At 41.3% G+C, this 23,030-nt stretch overlaps 1 protein-coding gene across 13 annotated transcripts in view; it reads left to right on the top strand.

The window, feature by feature from the left end:
• Positions 1-23,030, top strand: part of IRAG1 (inositol 1,4,5-triphosphate receptor associated 1) — a 154,234-nt gene that overhangs the window by 72,762 nt on the left and 58,442 nt on the right. For 6 of the 13 annotated variants that reach the window (XM_074230311.1, XM_074230308.1, XM_074230310.1 and 3 more), the window contains 2 exons: positions 19,747-19,853; positions 22,662-22,732. In XM_074230311.1, coding sequence (XP_074086412.1) covers positions 22,699-22,732 — 34 coding nt within the window. In that variant the 5' untranslated portion in view covers positions 19,747-19,853; positions 22,662-22,698. Of the gene's footprint in view, positions 1-605; positions 4,978-6,148; positions 6,929-18,613; positions 18,755-19,746; positions 19,854-22,661; positions 22,733-23,030 lie in introns of those variants that run through there. The other 7 variants (XM_074230304.1, XM_074230305.1, XM_074230303.1 and 4 more) reach the window with 5 other exon arrangements.

Here is a 23,030-nt window from a genome sequence, read left to right as displayed (position 1 = left end):
CAAAGACCTTAGGAGGAAAGTGATGCAGAAACTGGTACCCAGATAGAGGGAGGAATTTTCCAAAGACCATATAGTTTTTAAGTGCCAACTTCTCTTCCATTGCTTCCAAGAATAAGCCCCCTGGTCTTTTTTGCTGATATTATCTATTTTTCCCACTGAGATGGTTTCTCTCTTCTCAGATCTATAAGAGAGAATTCTCTGCTTTTCCGTTTCTTTCCCTTAAAGTAGTAGACTATAGAACTGAAAATATTCTTTAAGATAGTTGAATACAACTTCATTTTACTCTTTCTCTTTAAATATTTTAATTAAAACTATGTTGATCATTAATGCAACATAAACTTGCATAGTAACTGTTTAATATTTAAATTAGTGAATTTCAATGCATAAAGCATTATAATAATTTTATAGTCATTACTGTCATTATCAAGATTCTTTATTTGCCTATTCATTCTCATTCCCTTTTTTTCTTTTAATATTATACTTAGGTTAGTGTAACACTTCATTTTTCTGTTTAGATTTTGCATTTTGTCTAAAGAGTTTTTCCAAATTTATAGGAATTCCTAATTGCATTATAATATTTTAGTACATTCATGAATCATAATTTATTTAGCTGGTACTATGGTTGAATTTCAGTTGTTTTTAATTTTTTATAATTACTCATAATGCTGTTATAAAAGTCTTTGGCCAGATACCTTGTGATATTGTTATTGGATATAACAACAGTTTCAGAGTTGGTTCTCAACAATAGAATTTTGGGATCAGAAAATATGATTATTTTTGTTACATTTATATTTTGCTATTGTAAGATAACTCACCAGAAAGATTATATGAATTCACATATGATACCAGTAATGAATGAATATATATGCGCTTCCATAATCTCACCAATATTGAGGGATTCTTTTGGGTTTTTTTTAGTTATTTTTGGCAATTTGATGGTTGTGAAGTGGTGCCTCAAAATACCTGCCCTCCCATTTTAGGTTTCTTTTTTTTTTTAAGATTTTCTTCCCTCCCATTTTATAGACAAGTAAATTAAGGATCTAAAAAGCTCGTCCAACATCACATAGGGAGCAGCAGAAGCAGTGCTTGAATTTGGGACCTCTAACTCCAGGGCTAGTATTTTCTCTATTATACCACAGTTCCCCACAATGTTTTGCCCAGATACTTACTCCTAGAAATTACAAGGAAACCAGAAAATGTGTGTGTGTGTGTATCTTTTCTTGGCAAAGATACCGAAATGGCTGGTCATTTTCTTTCCTAGCTCATTTTACACATGAGGAAACTGAGGCAAACAGGATGAAGTGATTTGCTAGTAAATGTCGAATTTGAATTCAAGAAGAGTCTTCCTGACTCTGGGTCTGGCTCTCTCCCTGTTATACCACCTAGCTGCTCCTAACTTTCCACTTTAAAGATGAGAAAACTGAGGCCCAGGTTGAAGGGACTTGTCTAAGGACACACAGATAGTATTGGGTGGTAGAAAAAAGATTGGAAAACAGGTTCCTTGACTCCAAATCCCCCCTTCTTTTGCTGAAACATTTGGATTCCCTCTTTCTGGCTTGAAATTCATAAAAGGATTACTGTCTCAATGGTTCAGGTCCTCTTCCCCACCAATACTATTGCCACTACTCTTCCCCTCTCCCCACCCATGTCTCACTCTATACAATATGCACACACAGGCCAAGGGCGGGATGTAAAAGTTTCCATGGTTCTTGATGGTATCTTAGATTTTGTCCAGTAAGGGTCTGAAGGAACTTTCTAGAAAGGGGTCAAAGATTGACTTTGGGGAAGCCCCAAGAGGAGATTTCTCCACTTCAATGTCTCAGAGCTAGAAGAGATCTCAGAGGTCGAGCATGCTGTCCAAGTCTAATCTGAGCAGGAATCCTCTGTGACTTCCCCTAGCTACCATTTATAAACCTCCAGGACTTGGAAAGCTGATGGCCTCCTGAGACCACCCATTCCACATTGGGATGACTAATTATTAGAAGGTTGGGGAGTTTGTATTATTATAAGTACATTGAGCAGAAACCTTCCTCTTTGCAACCTAATAATAACAATCAGTCGATAATTAAATAACCCTTTTAGGTTTCTACAATATTTGATTCTGAGGAACAGTTCTGTGCGATGGGTGCTAAAGACACCTAAAGAAGAATTTCTTATTCCCATTTTATAGATGGAGGAACCAAGGTCAAAGAGTAAAGTAACTTGCCCAAGGGAGCTAATACGTCTAAGCTCTGCCATCTGGGTCAAACCCAATCGGATCTCTCCTCTTCTTTACTTTCTGGGGAGCCTCCTTAAGTTTTCCCTATTCTTTGTTGAACATGTCCAGTTTTGCCATGGAATCCTCCTTGGTTAAGATCTGCAGCCCCTGCCAACCACCCATCCTTCTCTGAATGTGCTCAGTTTGTCAATGCATTTCCTAAAATGCAATCCAAAACTGACCATAATAATCAGGTGGGACCTGAGTTGGACAAAGGAAAAACAGAGATCAGAAGGAATGAGACTGCTGGTTAAGAGAGGCTGGCCTATCCCTTGAGCCCAGGGAGCTCTGAGCCACAGTAGGCTAAACTGAGGCAGCAGCTAAAATGGCAGTACTGGGTTCTGGATTAATATGGTTCCATCCCCTCCTCCAGGAGCAGCAGGGACACCAAGATTCCTGAAGGGATCAGAAAGGTCCACTCAAAGCTCCCATGCCTATCAAAGAGACACACGAGTAGCCCTTCTATTGCCCACCTTGGAGAGATAGGGTGACCCTATCTTTAAAACAAAATAAAATAAATTCAAAGAAACAGTTTCCATCTCAGTCTTCCTTCAGAGAGTTGCTGTCTGGCCCTCTACTCTCTACTCTGCAAAAGGTTCCTTTTTATATGAACAGTATTCAAACAAAGTCAGCAATCACCATCCTTCATTTTCTCAGTAAAGATGAAAAGAACACACGGATTCCAAGTCACAGGTCCTGGGTTTGGATCCTGATTTTGCATGATGCTGGTCAAGCCAGTAATGGCCTCAGTTTCTTCATCTGTAAAAACAAGGGCTGGGTGGTCTTTTAGGCCCCCTCTGGCTCTCTGATCTCTGAACCCTCACAACTTTTCTCAGTCAATTAACACTCATCTGCTAAGTGGGTGTAAAAGGTGCTCAAATTTTGAGATCCTCAAACTTTGGATATCCACCCTACTCCCCTGGTACAGAAGGCCCACATGCAAGGGGCTCTTCAGAACAGGACAACTTAGTTCTTTGTCTATGACTTTTATCTACCTCAGCAAAGAAAACTTCAGAGTCTGGCTATACAATAATAAAAATAGTAGCTGGTTTTTTTCTATAGCAAGTTAAAGTCTACAACACCCTTTATAGATATTATCTCCTTTGACTCTTACAGGTAGGTATTACCATTAGTCCCATTTTACAAATGAGGAAACTAAGGCAGGTATACACTAAGTGTAGTGACTCACCTACAGTCACACAGCTGCTGACTAAGGCTGTACTCAGACTTGACTCTGGGTAAGCATTTTATCCCCTTAACTACTTCAAGATAAAGGAAGAAACTTGATCTTCAGTCAGTCATAACTTTTCTGGACCTCAATTTCCTTATTTGTAAAATAGGGAGAAAATATTCCACCAAGACCACTAGAATTTTGGGAGAAAAGTAAAATTTAAAGTTACCTAGACATGACCAGGACAGCTAGATGGTAGGTGTCATTGTGCATCGAGCCTTGGACCTAGAGGCAGGAAGACTCCTCTTCCTGAGTTCAAATATAATCTCATCCAATTGCCAGCTGAATGACCTCAGGCAAATCATTTCACCCTGTTTGCCTCAGTTTCCTCATCTATAAAAAGAGCTGGAGAAAGAAATGTCAAATCTTTCTAGTATCTTTGTCAAGAAACCTTAAATATCATCAAAAAAGAGTCAGACATGACTGAAAACAACAGAACAAAGACATGAGCTATTGCTATAATCATCATCTTAAATTTGAGGAGACTGAGATGATCTTGGAGCCTCAGAGACAATAGTGACCCAAGTCTTCTGTCTCCAAGTTCAGTGTTCTTTCTACTGCATAATACTGTACTGTCTTCCCATCTAACTTCTAGAAGATTCTAAAGCTGCTAATAAAAACAAGAATAAGAACATATTTATATTCTTCTTTAAGGTTTGCAGAGTGCTTTACTCTCATTCTTTCCCTTTATTCTTACTAAAGTCCAGGAGGGAGATGCATGTAGTGGTAACCTCCCCATCTCCTGCATCTTCTAATATGAAACCCTCCCCTTTCTGTCTTTAATATCTGCTCTGGTACCCAGGGGAAGGCCACAAACTTGAGCTACAAATAGCTCTTAAGCACACCATCGACTGTTCGTAACTTCCTTTTAATTCATTAGTGATGTGGGAATCTCAGGAGCTCTTGGGAAGTTATGAAGAGTCAAGTCCAGCATGACCACAGATCCCAAAAGCCAGCTTGAAGGGGTGCCCCAGATGGTATCCCTCTGTGTCCTGACGTGGCCTTATGTGGCTTGCTAGAATCCACCCCCTTGCCTGAGACTTGGCTTAGAATTCAGAACTTTATAGCCAAGTTCGATGGGGAATCTGGAAAGGTCACCCATGGTCACCACCGACCATGTAAATATATCTGATTAAGAGGGATATTGTGCTGTGGTGCCCTCTCTAGGATTAGCTTGGCCTTCCTAGGGAAGGCAAGCAGGGCATCTGACCTTTCTATCTCTGGTTACCCTTGGTTACTGGAAGTGATTCTGGCTTCAGGATGGCTGGTGATGGGAAAGGAGTTGATTTGTGCTTTTGGCATCTCCCCAGTCTTCGGATCCCCAGACTCTCAGTGCTCCTCCCCCAGGGCTGACAGGCGACCGAGGGGCTTAGCAGTGCATGGTCTGGTCAGCCAGCCCTCCAGCCCTGAGGAGGCCATCATGCCCAACCTACCTGGAGATGAAGAGCAGCCAGGAGAGCCACAGCCCGCCTTGAGCCCTGCTGTTGAAGTAAGTGACCTCCTGGCCCCTTCCCCACCCTTCCTTCTCTGTCTGAGCTAGGTGTGATTGTGAGTAGAACAACAGCAGGGAAGAGCCACCTCCTTCCTCTTCTGGATATGGTAGCGGCTAAGAGGTGGTCTCACAAGGAGTCTCTGCCTTGAAGAGGGCTCAGGTGCCTGAGCCTCTGTTTACTTCCCCAATACCGGACTTTTTTTTTTAGTTTTTGCAAGGCAATGGGGTTAAAGTGGCTTGCCCAAGGTCACACAGCTAGGTAATTATTATGTGTCTGAGGTCAAATTTGAGCTCAGGTCCTCCTGACTCCAGGGCCAGTGCTCTTGAGATGGCTCTACGTCATTTGGCCAAGTCTGAAACTAAGGCTATGCTGGCATTGCAGGGTTAGCCAGTGTGAATGAAGACTTCCTCTTAAAAACAAAAAAACAGACTTTAAACATTTCTTTGGCTATTTAAATATTTCTGTGTCCTAAATTAGGTCTCCTGAGACTCTTGGCTGTAGAGGGTAAAGGAGATATGTACAGATGAAAATGAGATGGGATGGTGTAGGATAGGATGGAATGGAGGGATGGCTACCTGGAAAAGGGAAGGAGCACAATGACAAGATAAAAGAAGGGATGTAGATTTAGAGGATGAGGATTCAAATCCCAGTTTGCCCACCTGTGTGACCTTGGGCAAGTAATTTCTTTATGCCGGGTCTAAGTTTCCTCATCTCTAAAATAAGGGGGCTTGAACAGATGACCCATCTTGGCAGTCACCTTCCAAGTTTAAATTTATGCTCTTATGAACTCAAAGTACGTAGGCCTGGGTTCTGGTCTCTTCCCTCCCACTGATTGGCCTGGTCCTTCCCCTGTTCTAAACCATGAGGAGTCTGGGCTAAATGCTGTCCGAGGCCTGTTTCAGCTAGCAGTAGCTGGCTCTAAGTCAGGGGGTGTTAACCTTTTGTGTGTGGGTCGTAAACCTCGTTGGCAAGTCAGTCCATCCTCTCCCTTCTCAGGATAATGTTTTCAAATGCATAAGACAAAACACTGAGGATCACAGAGGAAACCAGCTGCAATAGGATTATCAAAATATTTTTAAAAATTAGTTCACACACCCCCGCCCTAGACGTTCTTGAACCTTCTTGGAGTTGAAAAGAAAAGAGAGTCATCTTTGCTGTCTCAAACAGGCTTCTGTCTCCAGGGGGTTAGCCCAGAGAGGAAGACCACGCATAGCCGGCACTTGTTGACAACCAGGGATCTGAGAGGCCCAGGCCAAGTCGTGAAGGGGTGCGGCTTCAAAGGGAAACTGCCTGACCCCCCTCACCCACCCTCAGCTGAGGTGTCAACCGGCCCCAGTGGCTCAGGACGCCGTATTCTACCCAAGAGCCGAAAAACACCCGTTGATCTTCCTCTGATGTTGCTGGAAAGGGTCGTCAGCCTCCCTGAGACAACTTGTCCTGCATTCCATCCAAGCTTCACAATGTGCTAAAGAACCATTTCCCAGTTTAGGACAGCTGGGCTGTATGGGGCCAGAGGTTGCTTTTGCAAGGGGCAGTATGGATGCATAGAGTCAGCCGATTCTTTTTACCCATTGCACATGACTCAGGAGCCTGGTCCGCCGTCCTTGGCCTATGACATCTTCAGCTTTGTGCACAAGGCCCCAATGTCATCTTGGTAGCCTGAAAAACAGAACTGCAGAGGCTCTGGGCTTCTGCCTGCCCCAGCCGGTCCTGAGCAGGGGAGACAGTGGGAATAGCTTTTGCTTTCCCAGTTACTGTTTGTTGACTGACTGACTGACTCCTCACACGAGCTATCACAGCCTTCAGATAAGTCACCTTTGGGAGATAAAATAATGGATACCAATCTTCCAATGGATTGGGTTCAACAAGGTGATGGCATAGAAAGAGTGCGGCATTTAGAATCTCCAGATGTGGCTTTGAACCTCAGCTCTACACCTCACTGTCCAGGTGACCGAAGGCAAATAATCCAACTTTTGTTTTTTTTAGGTTTTTGCAAGGCAAACGGGGTTAAGTGGCTTGCCCAAGGCCACACAGCTAGGGAATTATTAAGTGTCTGAGGCTGGATTTGAACCCAGGTACTCCTGACTCCAGGGCCGGTGCTTTATCCACTGTGCCACCTAGCTGCCCTATCATCCAACTTCTTTAGGCTTCAGTTTCCAAAATAGAATCCGAGTAAGGTAGTGAGATCCTCGTCACTAAAGGCCTGTTGCAGGGAGGCTAGAAAACCATTTTGGAGATGGGGTAGGTGGGGAACATACAGCAGCTGCTCGTGGACAGATTAGATAAGCTGTCTACCAGGGGCCCTTCTCTAACTCTTGAGATTCTGTGATCCTCTAAGTTCCCAGTGCCACAGAGTCCCAGCCCACAAGGCCACAGTAAGTCCATCAGGAGCAGTCTTTTTCTTTGTCAACCATTCCCCAGGGCCCATCTCTAGCTCCAGTTCCCTAGGCTGCCTTTTATTTTCCCATCTCTGGTACAAAAATTAATCAGCCCTTCCCACACAAAACTGCAGGGTTAAATCTTGTTTTTCTTTCTACACATAAACACACACACACACACACATAAACACACACACACACACACACACATACACTTTCTCTAGCCCCTCCCTTCTCTTCTCCTCAGACACAGATCTTAATTTCTCAACATAAGCCTTGAGGGGATGATGCAGAAAATTTACCCTGGAAGATGGATGACTACCAAATGTCTATTTTTCCCCCTCGATTTTCTTTTATTATAAATTTAGCCATCTTCAATTTACATATGCAGACATTTCAATATTCAAAGGTGAGCAAGAAAGAGGATTTTTTATAAATCATAAGATCCTAGCTGAGGCATAGGGAACTAAGTGGCTTTCCCAAAGTCATCCTTCTAGAAACTATGAACTTCTGTTATATAGAATTTGGGATGCTTTTAAGCATAAATTCAGCTTAACGAGGTAGTAAAAGAATTGCCTCATTTTTATGCCCCCCCCCCACTGTACTTCCTAAGTGGCCACATAGTACAGTGAATAGGTATAGTCTTTGATTTGTATTCAGGAAGATCTGGGTTCAGATCCTGATATGTGACCATGGGCATGTTATTTAACTTCTCTGTCCTTCAATTTCTCTATTTGTTAAAATGGGGTGATTGGATTTGACACCTTCTAAACTCTCATCCAGCTCTAAATCAATCATCCCTTATGACTTTTGTTTTTTTCTTTGCATTTTAAAATGGTTTATTAAACTTTCATCTATTTTTTCATTTCTATCACCGCCTCCTGATTCATTGCTATGTTCTTAAGGTGACTTGTGTCTTAGAAGCATAAGCAATAGTCCTTTCTCAGCCCAGGGCTTCTAGGTGCTGTTGAAGCTGTGTCCTAAATCCTGGACAAAAATGGGGATAACTGAATCTGAGTTGCAAGAAAATTTAACTTTCATTTAATCACACTCCTTAAAGGAAAAAAAGGAGGGTAGCCAGGTGGCACAGTAGATAGAGCCCCAGCCCCAGTCAGAAGAACCTAAGTTCAAATCCAGCCTTATTAACTGTTTGACCCTGGGCAAGTCACTTAACCCTGATTTTAGAATTTCTTCTTAAGCATCCCCGGCAAGTGATTGCTTGAATATTTTTCTAGGGACGTGCCACCCTTGAGGAAATCTGGCTTATATTTTGATAGCTCTGATAGAAACCGACATCAATCCCTTGTCCTTCCTTCTAGGCCGGAATAACTCTGATTCACTTCTACCTGTCTGACAGCCTTTCTGCTATAAGATGAAAGCCATCCCTCCCCTTTCTTTACTTCCCAGTCATCAGGCCATAGTTCTTTGTAAAGCACCTGTCCTCAAAGGGCTGACAGTCTGGGCCACAGCTGCATTCTCCTTACTGTCCTAGCAGCTCCTCTTTGTCAGTTTTTTTCTCTGACATAATATTCCACTTGTGATCCAAGCAGGGCCACTCTTCTCCTTCCCCATCTGACTCAAATTTGTTTCCTGAGTTGTTAGAGTATATTTTTGGATTGTTTTAAGCTCATTTCTCTCTCTCTTTCTCTCTCTCTCTCTAAAGCTCAGCACTGCTTTTAAAAACATACATTGCTGCTTTTTAAAAAGTTCATTGTTTTTTTAAATACTTATTGCTTCTTTTAAAAAATACTCATTGCAGCTCTTAAAAAATATTGTTGCTTTTAAAAATAGTCCTTGCTGGTTTTAAAATTCATTGCTTTTTAAAAAAAATTCATTGCTGCTTTTAAAATATACTCAATGCCGCTTTTAAATAATACTCATTTTTGTAAAAAAAAAATACTCAGCACTGCTTTTTAAAAAATATTCATTCCTATCACTCTTTATTTACATGTGATTGATCTGGGGACCCAGAGCAGGACTTTTTATTTTATCCCAGTTTAACCTAAATCTTGACAATTTAAAGACCAAAACAACATAGATTGGGCCTGATCTTCTTTTAGGTATGTGTCTTGGTAATCCATAGCCCTGTCTTTCCTCTGAAGGACTCTGAGTCCTTGGAGCTTTCAGCAAATTCCCAGTTATTTCTCCCCTCTGTCCCCTTGATATTTAGGTAGGAGTCAGTAAATTCCTTTCAATTCCCATCACGCATCTGGAAGGATGCTGGATAGGCCCCGTGGCCATCATTTGACCCCACTCATTTTAAGAAGGAAAAATCTAAGACCCAGAGAGAGGAAGGCTTGAGCAGCCAGTTAGTGGAAGCACCAGGGCAAGACCCAGGTTTCTACTGTACTGGACCCCCTTCCTTGACGGCCAGACCATTGCTAGACTTAGGTAGGATTCTCAGGAACCATGCCATTTCGCTTTAAAATTCTAGAAAATTTGCTATAGACTATACCAAACTATAGAAAAATTCTCTTATAGAAAATACTATTTTCTAGAATATTATTTTTCTCAAAATCAGTTAATCTGCAAGCATTTATTAAGTGCTGCAATGAGCCAGGAAATCTGCTAAGCCCTGGGGATATACAAAAAGATAAACACCATGCATTCCCCCTTCACTCTGCCTCAAGAGGCCATTTCCTTCCTAGCCATATAAATGCCATTTTCTAGCTCGTTGAAATGCCTCCTTGCTGGCAATGGTATCCCCCAGAGCAGGAACTGGTCCCAGGCATGGAGAAAAGAAACTATCCATACGGACAAGTTGCTGTTAAGGGAATCTGGCTTCTTCCACAAGCAATGACCAAGACCTCTCAGCCCGAATTAAACTCTGGAGTCCTGTCTACAAGCTTCTCTTCCCTTCTCCTACTGCTTATCTTGGGTCTAGTGATGTGAAGTTGGGGAAAAGCACGAAGGATTCCAGTCTGCAACACCGCTCTCTATTTATAGTGGGACACAGGCTATTACAAAGTCATTGTACATTCCTGGGAGTTTATCAAGAGAATAAATATTTAAATGTTTCTATAAGATTTATTCAACAGGAACAAAATGTGACCCATGAAACAAAATTCTCTTGGGAGCCCCGGTCAGTCTGCAGTCATATGGTTGGGCCTAGAGCAGAATGCAGGCTAAAATTATAGACTTAGAAGTCTGCCTCAACCTTATCTACTTTTCTCCTTCCCTCTCTGCCCCACAAGTCTGGGAAAGGAGTTTCAAATTTTACAACTAGTTAATGCATTTCAAATGAGATCTAAACAAGAAGACACATTAAAATAAAAAAAAAAAAAGATAGAGGGGCAGCCAGGTTGTGCGGCCCTGGCCCTGGGGTCAGGACCTGAATTCAAGTCCAGCCTCAGACACTTAATAATTACCTAGCTGTATGACTTTGAGCAAGTCACTTAACTCCATTGCCTTGCCAAAAAACTAAAAACAAATATGGAGACATTCCATTTCTATCATTCCCCATTCCCTCCACTGGTGTTTGATTATTTGAGGCTCAGCATAAGACCTTTTTACCTGTTGGTTAGTTCTGCCTTCATCAATGTCCCAGATTACAAGGATGAGGAGTGAAGCAATTTAGTTGTGATTGAAAGGTTATCAACCACACCAACTCACCCTTCCAATACGGTGAGATGAAATTCCAGATGACCTGCATGGCCCTGGACCTAGCAATCTGATACAGGGTGGAAGCTGAAAGGAATTCACTGACTTCAATTCAATAATTGGAAGAGTTTCCACCGAGAGGAGCAGACTGGTACAAAAATCAGATTAGTCCTGATTCTTACGCTCAGTTGGGTAAGACTCCACCTAGATACATTGGTGAAATGGAGTATAATTTACATACTTTGTCCTATACTCTTTCAATCTAAACCTCTAAATCATTGCTCTATTTTGTCACTTTATAAGTTATCACTTTATCATGAAACATCATTTTCTCCACCAGTAAAATGAAGGGGTTAGATTCAATGACTTCAAAATTATATGATAAATGTAGTAGCCAGAGCGAGAGAGGCAACAATCGAGATGTCTGCCTGGGGTCAGACCAAATCCTAAGTTTGGCCTTCAGTTTGGGAGCCCTATTTTTGGCAGAGACATCAACAAATTATAGCATATCTAAAGGAGGGTATAACAGGGCTGGCACTGGAGAACATGCATTGGGAGAACTGGTAGCTGGAACTCAGGATGTTTAAGTTAGAGAAGAAAAGCTTCATAAACATTCACAGTCTTCCAACATCCAAATGGCTGTCACGGGGGATGAGGAATTGATTATATTTCTCGTGCTTGGTCCCAGGGAACAGCACCAGGAACAATGGCTAGTGCTTGCAGAGAGGCAATATTTTAGTTCAATATAAGGAAATACGATCTATCAGTCAGAGCTGTCCAACAGTGGGTTTCCTGTCACATGAAGTGTTTAAGCAGAGCTCAGATAACTTCTTCACCAGGGCTGGGCTTGGAGACAAGAGAACCTGAATTCAAATGTCTCTACCACTTATCACCTGTGTGATCTTGTATAAATGAGTTTAGAAAGATTAAGTGTTCTTGTCCAAGGTCACATGGGTAATGAGTGCTGCAACTAAGGACTTCTGCTTGCCAATATAGAAATTTTTCCACTATTCCACGTGCAGTAAAATAGTGGGATTTCTTACAGTGGAGAGGAAGAAATCACTTAGAAGCAAAAGAAATTTAATTTTAAATTTTGGAGGCCATCGTAGCCAAGGTCTCTTCTATCTCTAGATTGGCAAACCTCTGACATTTTAGAAGAGATTTTTGTATCAAAAAGATTTTGTTTCAAAAATGTCTTTTTTGACATTGAAACTTTCAGACTCTAGGTCTGTTCTAGCATTCAGCTTCTATGATTATGTGAACTGAACTGATTATCCTTGTGTTTAACGGCACTGCTTCCCTCATCTTGCCACACCATTCAGGACTGGACACACTATTCAAATAGCATTTGGAACAGGGACAGATACACATTTCAAAATGTCATGAGAGCTTTCATTTTCTTGGAGGGCAGTGGAGGGAGGTAGAAAAGAGGGCAGGGAGATGGGAAATATCCTATTAGAGGTAGCTAGGTGGCAAAGAGTAGTGAATTTGGAATCCAGAACCCAAGTTCAAGCTGTGTAACCCTAAAGCATTCACTTAACCTCCCCAGGGGCTAGGTGGTCCAGTGGTTAGAATTCTGGGCCTAGAATCTGGAAGACCTGAGTTCAAACTTAGCTTCAAGCAGTTTCTAACTGCGACTGTAGGCAAGTCACTTAACCTCTGCATTCCTCAGTTGCCTCAACTATAAAATGGGGATAATAACTACACCTATTGGGGCGGCTAGGTGGCGCAGTGGAGAGAGCACTGGCCTTGGAGTCAGGAGGACCTGAGTTCAAATCCAGCCTCAGACACTTACTAATTACCTAGCTGTGTGGCCTTGGGCAAGCCACTTAACCCCATTGCCTGGAAAAAAACTGAAATAAATAAATAAATAAAATTAAAAAAAATAACTACACCTGCTTTCTAGGGTTGTTACGAGGATCAAATGAGATAACGTACACAAGGATAATCGTAGAAGATCAATTTTGCTTTGGTACTAAGTTTCCCAAATTTAGAGCTGGAAGGGACTTTAAAGGTCAAGTAGTCCAAGATGCTTGTTGTGTAGATGAACAAACTGAGTTCTAAAAAGATGAAAGATTCTGGTCTAAGGTCACATCATTGATCCAAAGTATTTATTGGATAGTATTCAATCACCCCAGGCAGTTAAAATGAAGAAATCACTTAGAAACAAAGGAAATTTAATTTAAAATTTTTATATTTTCCAAACCTAAAATTTTCATATTTTCCAAACCCCAAATCAATTTTTAACATTCTTTTTTTTTTTAATTTTGAGTTCCAAATTCTCTCCTCCCTGCTCTGCCCTCCTTGAGAAGGCAAGCAATTTGATTTGGGAAATTTAATTTAAAAAATTAAATTGTTTTGTGTAACATGAATCTGCAAATGGATGAATGTTGAAAAACTCTCATGGAATGTATTTGGAAAAATAAAATAGAATATCAGTTTTAAAAATTAAGTTTTTAATATTTCCTCCACTAGTGAAGTGTTCTCAAGTTTAGCAGCAAGGGGGGGGTCAATAACTGGTTCATTTGCAGTGTTTGGCCATATGTCCACCCCCTTGAACAGGTATGGACACTCTGGGGTTTGGCCTTCTAAGAAGGTTAAAGGCACATCACGGGCTGTAACAGTCGCTATGTTGTCTCTGGCCCCATGTTTTCTACTACAGCTACAGTTTCCCTTCCCTTACTCTCTTCCTCCCCGACCTTGAGTCAGGGCTTTCTTCTACTTGGTGCCAATTTGGGAGTTCTGAAGCACCAGCCATTCAACTGCCTGGGCCTACACCAATGTCACTAAAGTCCTCCGCCTTGCCCCTTCTTCACCATTTGGGATCATCCCCAAACTCAACCATGACCAACCTCAGCCTGAAGGTGGCTTCCTGCCCCCCCCCAGCAGCCTCAGGCATCTAGTAATAGCTCCTCTTTCTCTCTCCCTGCAATCCCCCTCTTAAATTGCTGGTTAAACCTCTTCTGCATTCATTCAGCTTAAGAAAGGACCTCATTGAAACTAGGAACTGGGTTTTACTTCTTTTTGTATAACCTGTGTTTATCACATTTTCCAGCACACAGTAGGCATCTCATGAATGCTGGTTGACTGGTGGGCACATGGCACAGTGGATAGACCACTGACCCTGGAGCTCAGGTAGGAGGACCTGAGTTCAAATGTGACCTCAGACACTTAATAATTAACCTAGCTGTGTGATCTTCAGCAAGTCACTTAACCTCATTGCCTTGCAAAAAAGCAAAAAATCCATAAATGCTAGTACTAATCTGATTAGTTGGTTCTGTGCTTCTGAAAGCTTGCCTGAGAATGGTTGTAAAAGAATGCCCAAATCCTCCAAGTGTAATCCCATTATGATTAAGAGATGCAACCCTAATTGTTAGATATTTATGAAGATGCTTTGCAGAGAATAGAGTATCATCTCATTTTATCCTATCTACCATAATACACTGGAAACATAGTCAAAACCCGTGGACAGAAGGCTAAAAAAGACATGGAAAAGACCAGGGCCTAAAGTTAATATACTTTATTCATTCCTAGGAGAATCTTCACTCAGGGACTATCTATTTTTAGTTTAAACCCAATTTTTTTTGCATTATTTTATTTTTTCTAGTTACATACAAAGATAGTTTTCAACATTCATCTTTTTGCAATTTTTTGAGTTCCACATTTTTCTACCACTCTCCCTCCCTTCTCTCCTCCCTCCCCATGGCAGCAAGCAACATGATACAGGTTGTACATGTATTCTTGTGTTTAATATATTTCCATATTTAGTCATTTTAAACCCAATTTTAATGGACCCATAGAAGATTAGAACAGTACTATTAGAACTAGACTTTCTTTCTTTCTTTCTTTCTTTCTTTCTTTCTTTCTTTCTTTTCTTTTCTTTTCTTTCTTTCTCTTTCTTTCTTTTTTGCAAGGTAATGTGGTTAAGTGGCTTGCCCAAGGCCACACATCTAGGTAATTATTAAGTATCTGAGGTCAAATTTGAACTCGGGCACTCCTGACTCCAGGGCCAGAGCTCTATTCACTGCACTGCCTAGCCACTCCAGAGCTGCACTTCTTAATCTTTTTTATTTTTTGTAACAGGCCCATTTGGCAGGCTTAGTGAAGTGGATAGAGACCTCCTTTTTTCTTTTATTTAATTATGTATTTATTTTTAAAATTTAAAAAATTGAGTTCCAAATCCTCTCTCACCCCTGTCATTTCCACACCCATTGAGAAGGTATGAAATATATATTTTAAAAACATTTAATACATAAAAAAGAATGTAGGATTACAAAGAAAACTGATTATAATGAAATAGTAACCAAAAAAATTTCAGACAGTTTCAGAGGCATAGAATCAACTAATCAACATGTCCTTATTAAGCATTTCTATTCTAAATGTTGGGGGGGGGGTATAAAAGCAGAAATGAAATGACTCCTGCTCTCAGGTAGCTTACATTCTAGAGGAAGATATAATTCACACCATATAAGTATATACAAAATAGTAAACAAAGATAATTGCAGAGGAGGAGATATAATACCTTGAGCATCAGAAAAGGTCTCTTGTAAGTGGTGGCAGGTGAGGTGAGCTGAAGGAAACTTGGTCCTCTCTGGCCTTTACATCTTCCATGAACCAAACACAAATACGGATTTTGGATGTTGACTGCCATTTATAAAGGGAATCTGTTGAGAGCAAAGATTGTCTTGCTTTTACATTGGGACATACATGGCAAAGCATTTCATTTTTCATTCCATTTTAAGAGATAGAGGGGAAAAGAATGCAGCTTCTAGGCAGGGGAAGCAGAATACAACAAAGACCTGAAGGTGGGAGATGAGAGATAGAACAGGGAAAATGGATTGTAGAGTATATGGAGGGGAATCATGCCAGAATATTACTTAAGTGATATTATATATATGAACCTAGGGGAGAGAGAGAGAGAGAGAGAGAGAGAGAGAGAGAGAGAGAGAGAGAGAGAGAGAGAGAGAGAGAACACACACACATACAGGGTTATAGGATTTAGGGCTGCCCAGGGCCTTAGATATCCCCGCTCTCTCCCCTTTAATTTTACTGCTGAGAAAAAAAGGAAGCTAAAGTCATTGGGATTTGAGTCTAGGTCTCTGGACTCCAAATCCTTTTTATTCCTTTCACTTCCTGGTCCTAACCCTGATTCACATCCAACAGAGTTTTCACTCTGATTTTTTGGACTTAATCTGAAACCTAATTCCAAAGAGATCTTGTCTCCTTGGGGACTCAGACTTCCTTCTTGTTTGGATTGAGGGTTAGTCTGAGGATCAATGAACAAAGTTGTTAGTTTATAGATCTACAGCTGGAAGGGACCTCTGGGGTCCAACACACTCCTTTTACTGATGAGGATGCTGAGATGCAGGTGGATTAAAGGTCTTCTCAAATTACAAAGGTAGTAAGCATCAGAGGCAGATATGAATGAAGTCATTGCTCCTCCTGCTATGCCATAGTGCCTAAAGCCACACAGAACCTTGTAACCCATCTAGTCCAGCTCCCTCTCTTTTAAAGATGAAGAAACTGAGGCCCAAAGAAATTGGATAACTTGTTATTAAGTAGCAGAGCATTTGAACTCAAATTCCAAAGTCAGGATTCTTTCCAACACTACTGAGAGGACTAGAAAATGAAACGCATTCAATATCTGCCTGTCCCCTAAGTGAAGCCTGGGAAGGGATGGTTCTACTCACCTTAAGCTACTCTTAGGTGGGGAGGGTTTTGAGAAGAGATGAACTTGATCTTTACATTTAAAAAACCCCATGATCGCACATGGTACAAGCTATGCCTTCTCACCAGGGAGCAATACTTTCCTGCCAGAGAATGAGGAAAATGAGGCTCTTTCATTGTTATTAAAACCTACCCTTGGGGTGGCTAGGTGATGCAGTGGAGAGAGCACCGGCCTTGGAGTCAGGAGTACCTGGGTTCAAATTTGGCCTGAGACACTTTATAATAATTACCTAGCTGTGTGGCCTTGGTCAAGCCACTTAACCCCATTTGCCTTGCAAAACCTAGAAACAAGCAAAAAACCTCCTACCCTTTCACTTTTCAATGGTCTCCATTAATTTCTTCTACCAAGTTCAGCCACAGAACAATATTAATTATTATTCATGCATTTATCAGAAATATTTACTGAGCATCTATTATGTGAATGGCTCTATATAAGACACCAAAGGGTGGAAATAAACTCATCCTGGGGTTTATGGTCTAATAGGGCAGACAAAATAGGCATAGAAATAAAAATAATAATAAATAATTAATAATAATAATAATAACCAACCTTCATCTTGCACTTATGTTCTAGAATTGTGCTAAGCACTTTTAAATTATATCACTTCATCCTCACTGTAATCTTTTGATGTAGTGATTATTTATTATTTATTCCCATTTTACAGATGAGGAAACTGAGACAGAATTATCTATCTTGCCTAGATTCACACTGCCAGTAAGTGTCTGAGAGCATATTTGAACTCAGGTCCTTCTGACTCCACCAGACCCAGCACTCTGTGTACTATTTCTCCTTCTAGACACCTCAAATTATAGAAATAGTTTATGTATTATAGTGCTTTTTAATATACAAAGTACTTCCCTTATTTTATGAGGGAGAAAATTTAAGAAATTTTAAGAATTTAAGAAAATTTAAGAAAATTTAAGCAGAATGATTTCCATATTTCCATTTTATAGCTAAAGAAAGGGGGAGCAAAGAAAGGTAAATGTCTGATCAAGGATCCTACAACATGGTGCAGTAGGAAAAATATTGACTTTGGAGTTGGAGGATCTGGGTTTGGGTTCCACCTCTGACACCTCCTACCTAATGTGACCTCAGACACATTTAAAATGCTCAAAGAGGCTGTAAAATGAGGAGGTTGGATTGTATAATTTTTTGAGATCTCTTCTGCCTAGACCTGGATCTATAATCCTAAATGATAGAACCAGTATTCAAATCCAGGACTTCCAACCCAGGTGTTCTCTTAAGGAAGGTACAGAAGTGTGAACAAAGTCCTCCTGGAAAGAAGAGGTGACTTCTGGAGCTTGAGGGCGGGGAGAAATCTGAAGAAGTCTTCATGGAGGAGGTCCAGTTAATATCAGTAGGTAGTTGGAAAAAGTGGAGTGAGTTCAAGGAGAATGGAGGAGAAAGAGTATCCCAGGTGGAGGGAGCAACATGAATCAAGTTCTAGTTGGCTAGAACCAGAGGATGCACTGAACATCAACCTATCAACCCAGCATTGATCCAAAAACAGTGCCCACCGTACACTTAAATCACTCTGCAATATTAAAATTTTCTCCATCACTTCCTTAAGATTAGATAATCAGCATAACAATAAATCCAACCCTGATTCGTAGCATTGGCTGATTTCTGTGATATAAATACTCATGCTGAAAATTTAATAATCCTCTCCAGAACCTGAGCACACTCCAAGCTGGAGCACTAGTAGGAAATAAGACTGGTTAGATTGAAGCCAAGATCAGACTAAGGAATATGGAGTGCATGCTATGGGTGCATTGAAGAACACTGAGCAAGTAAGGAGTAACAGAATCATAGTGGTTAGATACTTGAACTGACAGCATGTGCCACATGCCCAGGTCCAGACCTGGGAGAGATTGGAGAGAGGACAACCAATCAGGAGACTTTATATGCATTTCTTGTTTGCTGCAGACTTTGGGAGGTGATGCTCTCTGAATCTGCTGATTCACATCCCCAAGCAAACCACTCTGATCCCTGAAAAGCCCAACAGGAAAACTGTTATGCACTTGACAAGGATTCTTCCAATTCTCTGCTTAACTCTTTTTTTACAAGGTAATGGCATTAAGTGACTTGCTCAAGGTCACACAGCTAGGTAATTATTAAGTGTCTGAAACAGGATTTGAATTCAGGTCCTCCTGACTTCAAGGTTGGTGCTCTACCCACTATGCCACCTAGCTGCCCCCTCTCCTTAGCTCTTGAGTAATGGTCAAGGCAATGGTCTTTTTTTTTTTTTTTTACTTTGCTCATCTTGGGTTTTTCCACATCTCTTCCACATGTCAGCCTTCCAGGTGCATGTCCAGGTGGGGTGGGAGTCTGCAGCCAGCCTGTTGTGAAGAGACTATAATTAGCAGCTGAAAACATACCTGAGCAACAGGAAGCAGCATATGTTCAACACCTGCCCCTCCCTCCTAGTATCTTCTCCCTTTCCAATTGCTTTCTACTGACTTTGGATTTCCAAAGGGGTTCTTGGAAAAGGGTGATTTTTCTGGGACCTCTGCTCCCAGTATACACTCTACCTCCTCTTCTCAGAACTGAGCAGGTTAATGAATTAGGTGTGGAAAGAGGATGCTCCTTTTTTCCTACATAAGTTGACTGAAATGCTATTGGTATTTGTTATCAAGAAGTATCTCAATATCCACCAGGTTGTGTTTTCTGCATTTCTTGGTCCATAATAACTGTATTTCAACATAAGCAGTTTCCTATGTATTTAATGCATTTAAAAGCATGATCCTGAGAATGGGGTCCTTAGGTCTCACCAGATTGCCAAAGGGAGGTCCATGACACAAAAAGGGCAAAGAACCCCTGATCTAGCCCCAGAAGGTGTCTGAGACAATGTCATGTGTATCAATTACCCAATTACAAGGACACTGGGGTTTGTGCAACATTTGATGATGATGATGGTGGTGGTAGTGAAGATGATGATGATAACTAACATTCACATAGCAGTTAACATGTGTGCTTTACCAAAATAATAATTTATGTAACACATTATTATTATTATTATTATTATTATATATTTTGTTCTTTTATCACAAACTATTCAGGGCCCTCCTGTTGAAGAGACTGTGTTCCAAATACCATCTATTGTCCTGCCTGTGGATGGGGATGTTGTCACACCAGATGCAGAAAATGATAAAAATCTGGTGAGCAGGTACTGTGCCTTTCCGGGTTCCCCTGTCTGTGCCTAGATAGATAGATATGTGTTGTACTGACCTGAAGGTTTCAGGGAATGGACCATATAGACAGTGGAATTTGCCACAAGTCTGTTTAGAAGATTTCTGGAGTCAAAGATGTCTTTTGTTTGCCTTTCCAAGGGAATGGCAGACTAGCCAAACAAGAGAAATATAGAGTTTGGTGTTTTTTAATTGTTCATTATCTTCTCCCCAAAAGCACTTTCCCTTCTCTCTCCTGTACTCCTGCTAGCCCCTTAAATAGCATCCCATGGAATACCTCTGAGATCAGGATTTGGGGGAGGGGAATAGCACTCCTGCCCTGGTTTAATAGTCTTGCTCTTTGCTCCATATCTTAGCTGACAATGTATGGCAGGTTCTGTGGTCCCCTGGGCTGGTCAGCATTGTGATGAGAGGGTTCCCTTGCATAAACTCAAGTCAAGGCCTGTTAGGCTCAAAAAAGATCATGGTTTCAATTACTTTGTAAACCTTAAATCATTTAGTGACATATCAGTTTGGAGGGGTTGTTTTTGCCTAAATATCTGATTTCCCTGGTGGAAGGAGCTCCCCTAGCTAGGGCAAAAGGGCACCTGCTCTGCCATCTATAGTTTCAGAGAGTCTCCCAGTCTCCTGAAAAGTTAAATCATTTGCAGGGTCATATAGCTATTTTGCTTCAAAGGTAGGACTTGAACTCAAATCTTCTGAACTCTAAACTGATAGTGCCTGACCTCCAGGAGCTTATGTTCTAATGAAGGGGGTTGATGGGGTGGTGGCTGGACACAACATATACACAGATAAGTCAATATAAGTTATATACAAAATAACTTCAAGTAGAAGAAATAGTATAACAATTGGAAGGAAGAGGAGATATGATTAGGAAAGGTCTCCCTGAGAGGAGGCACCTCAGCTGGGTTCTGAAGGAAGCTAGAGATTCTATGAAAACAGTGTGAGGGGGGAATTTCAGGCATGGGGGACTGCTTGTGCCAAGGGGTTGGAAGGCCAGTCTGACTGGACAAGAAGTGAGACTAGAAGAGAGGTGAGACCTAGATTGTAGAAGGCTTTTCAGGTCAGGTGTATTTTTTTTTTTTCTTAAAGGCAATGAGGAGCTATTGAAAATTTTTGAGCAGGGGAATCACAAAAGTCATCTCTGTGTTTTTGGAATGGTGAGTGACAGGTATACAGTCCATCATGAGACCTTTGAGGTTAGCCTGGCTCCTGCCCTATCGAGGCAGGGGAAAGGGAATCTGTGAAAATAAATCCATTGGAGACACTAGTATAACAAGGAAAAACCCCAGATGCTTGTGAATTCACTGTTCAAAGAATAATACTAAGTGAATTCTGCAGATGTGAGAGGCTCCTAGGTCTCCAAGTTACCCAGGATCCAGGGAAGATCTGGGTTCAAATCTCAACTTTGATGCTTATTATCTGTATGATCTTGGGCAAGTCACTTTACTTCCATGCTTCAGTTTTCTTTCTTTGTTAAAAAAAAATATTAGGGGGTTGAATGAGATGATCTTATGAAGGAGTCAGCATTTTAAATATTGGATTTATTAGCACTGCAAAATAGGTACCCTAAAATATGCCATAAGAAACTTGAGAAAGATATCTTTTAGTTGAGGAAATTCAGATAGACTTAAGAGAGGAGGTAGCCCCTGACATGGATTTTGAAAGGGGATTTCAGCAGGTAGAAATATGGAGGGAAAGTCTTCCAAGTGATAGCTCACTCTGATGAACAAAGGGCAGGGATGAGCAGGATCAGATCAGGGGATGGTTAGTGACTCAAATTTGGCTGAAACAGCCTTTAAATAGACCTTGTGGTTCTATGGAAAGGGTGGTGCCTTAGGAATCAAAGAGCCTGCATTTAAATCCTGATACTGCTACTTATAGCTTTGAGCAAACATTTCCTCATCTGCTAAATGATGGATTTGGACTAAACAGCAGCCTCCAAGGTTCCTTCCAGCTCTAAATCTATGGGCCTATGAATAAGCCAAATGGGTAGGTCTGGAGTCAAGAAGACCTGATTTCAAATTCAGCCTCAGACTTTTACTGGCTGTGTGCCTTTGAGCAAGTCACATGACCTCTGCTTGCCTCAGTTTCCTCTTCTGTAATATGGAGATCATAACATCACCTACTTTCCAAGGTAGTTGTGAGGATCTAGTGAAATAAATATAAAGCTCTTCTCAGAGTGCTTTGTGCATATTAGGTACTAGATAAATTAGAGCTGCTATCATTATTATTATTATTATTATTATTAGCCCCTTAATGGAGAGATGAGAAAATCTCCTATCTCTGATATTAACTGAGAAATCAACACATTATTTAATTTTTTTCAATCTTCATTTCTGCAAAATGTCAGGGGTAACACCTTCAAGGAAAGTGATAGGCTGAAGATGAGATCGTGTGCATGAAACCCAATTGAAATGTCATTTTTAAACACCATTAGCTTGCCACAGATCACCTGACCCAGAGCCACTTCATCTCTTTTCCTTTTTGGCACACAGTAGGTCAGACTCAGGATTCTTCCCCTTGGCATCAAGCTGCCCTATTGGCCTGGCTTTAGTTTGAGTGAACTCTTCCCACTTCACCATTCCACTGTTGGGAAGATTCTATCTTGCCCTGGATTGATAAAGAATTCCAGATTCCCCATGAGTCTATCTCTGGCCACCCCACATGGGACCAGTCCCCTTCCAGGCAGCCCCCTGGGGTGGACTGCCATGCCCACAAGGGTAAGAGCAGGCATAGTTTTGACCCCTCTCCTTCCTCCCTCAATGAGACATTCTGTTTTCCAGACCACGCAGCCCTCGTCACCGGCTTTCTAATCGACACATGAAGGCTTCCCTTACATCTCTGACATCTGTGGGTAAGCAGCACCTCAACTGGGAGGAAGTCTGTGCCTCTCAGGATTTGGATTCCTCTATATTGAAAAAAACAGCAAAAAGGACCAAAGCAGGTGTTGAGCTGGACACAGTGGCCTGTTAAACCAGTAGTGGTACAGCTAGAGACCATAGCTATGGGACCCAGGGGCACCAGCCCAATTGCTATTGGCTGCTTCCACCTTCTTAACCAAGTCTTATTCAGCCCTGCATTATCATCTCTTCAGTCTTTCACAGAGAAAATTGACACAGGGACAAGGGCACAAATGCAAAGAAACCCATGCC

Source organism: Macrotis lagotis, chromosome 3 (genome assembly GCF_037893015.1).
Source record: "Macrotis lagotis isolate mMagLag1 chromosome 3, bilby.v1.9.chrom.fasta, whole genome shotgun sequence".
Taxonomy (NCBI): Eukaryota; Metazoa; Chordata; class Mammalia; order Peramelemorphia; family Peramelidae; genus Macrotis; species Macrotis lagotis.
The sequence above is the reverse complement of the archived record's forward strand: the minus strand, read 5'-3'. Positions and strand labels throughout refer to the sequence as shown.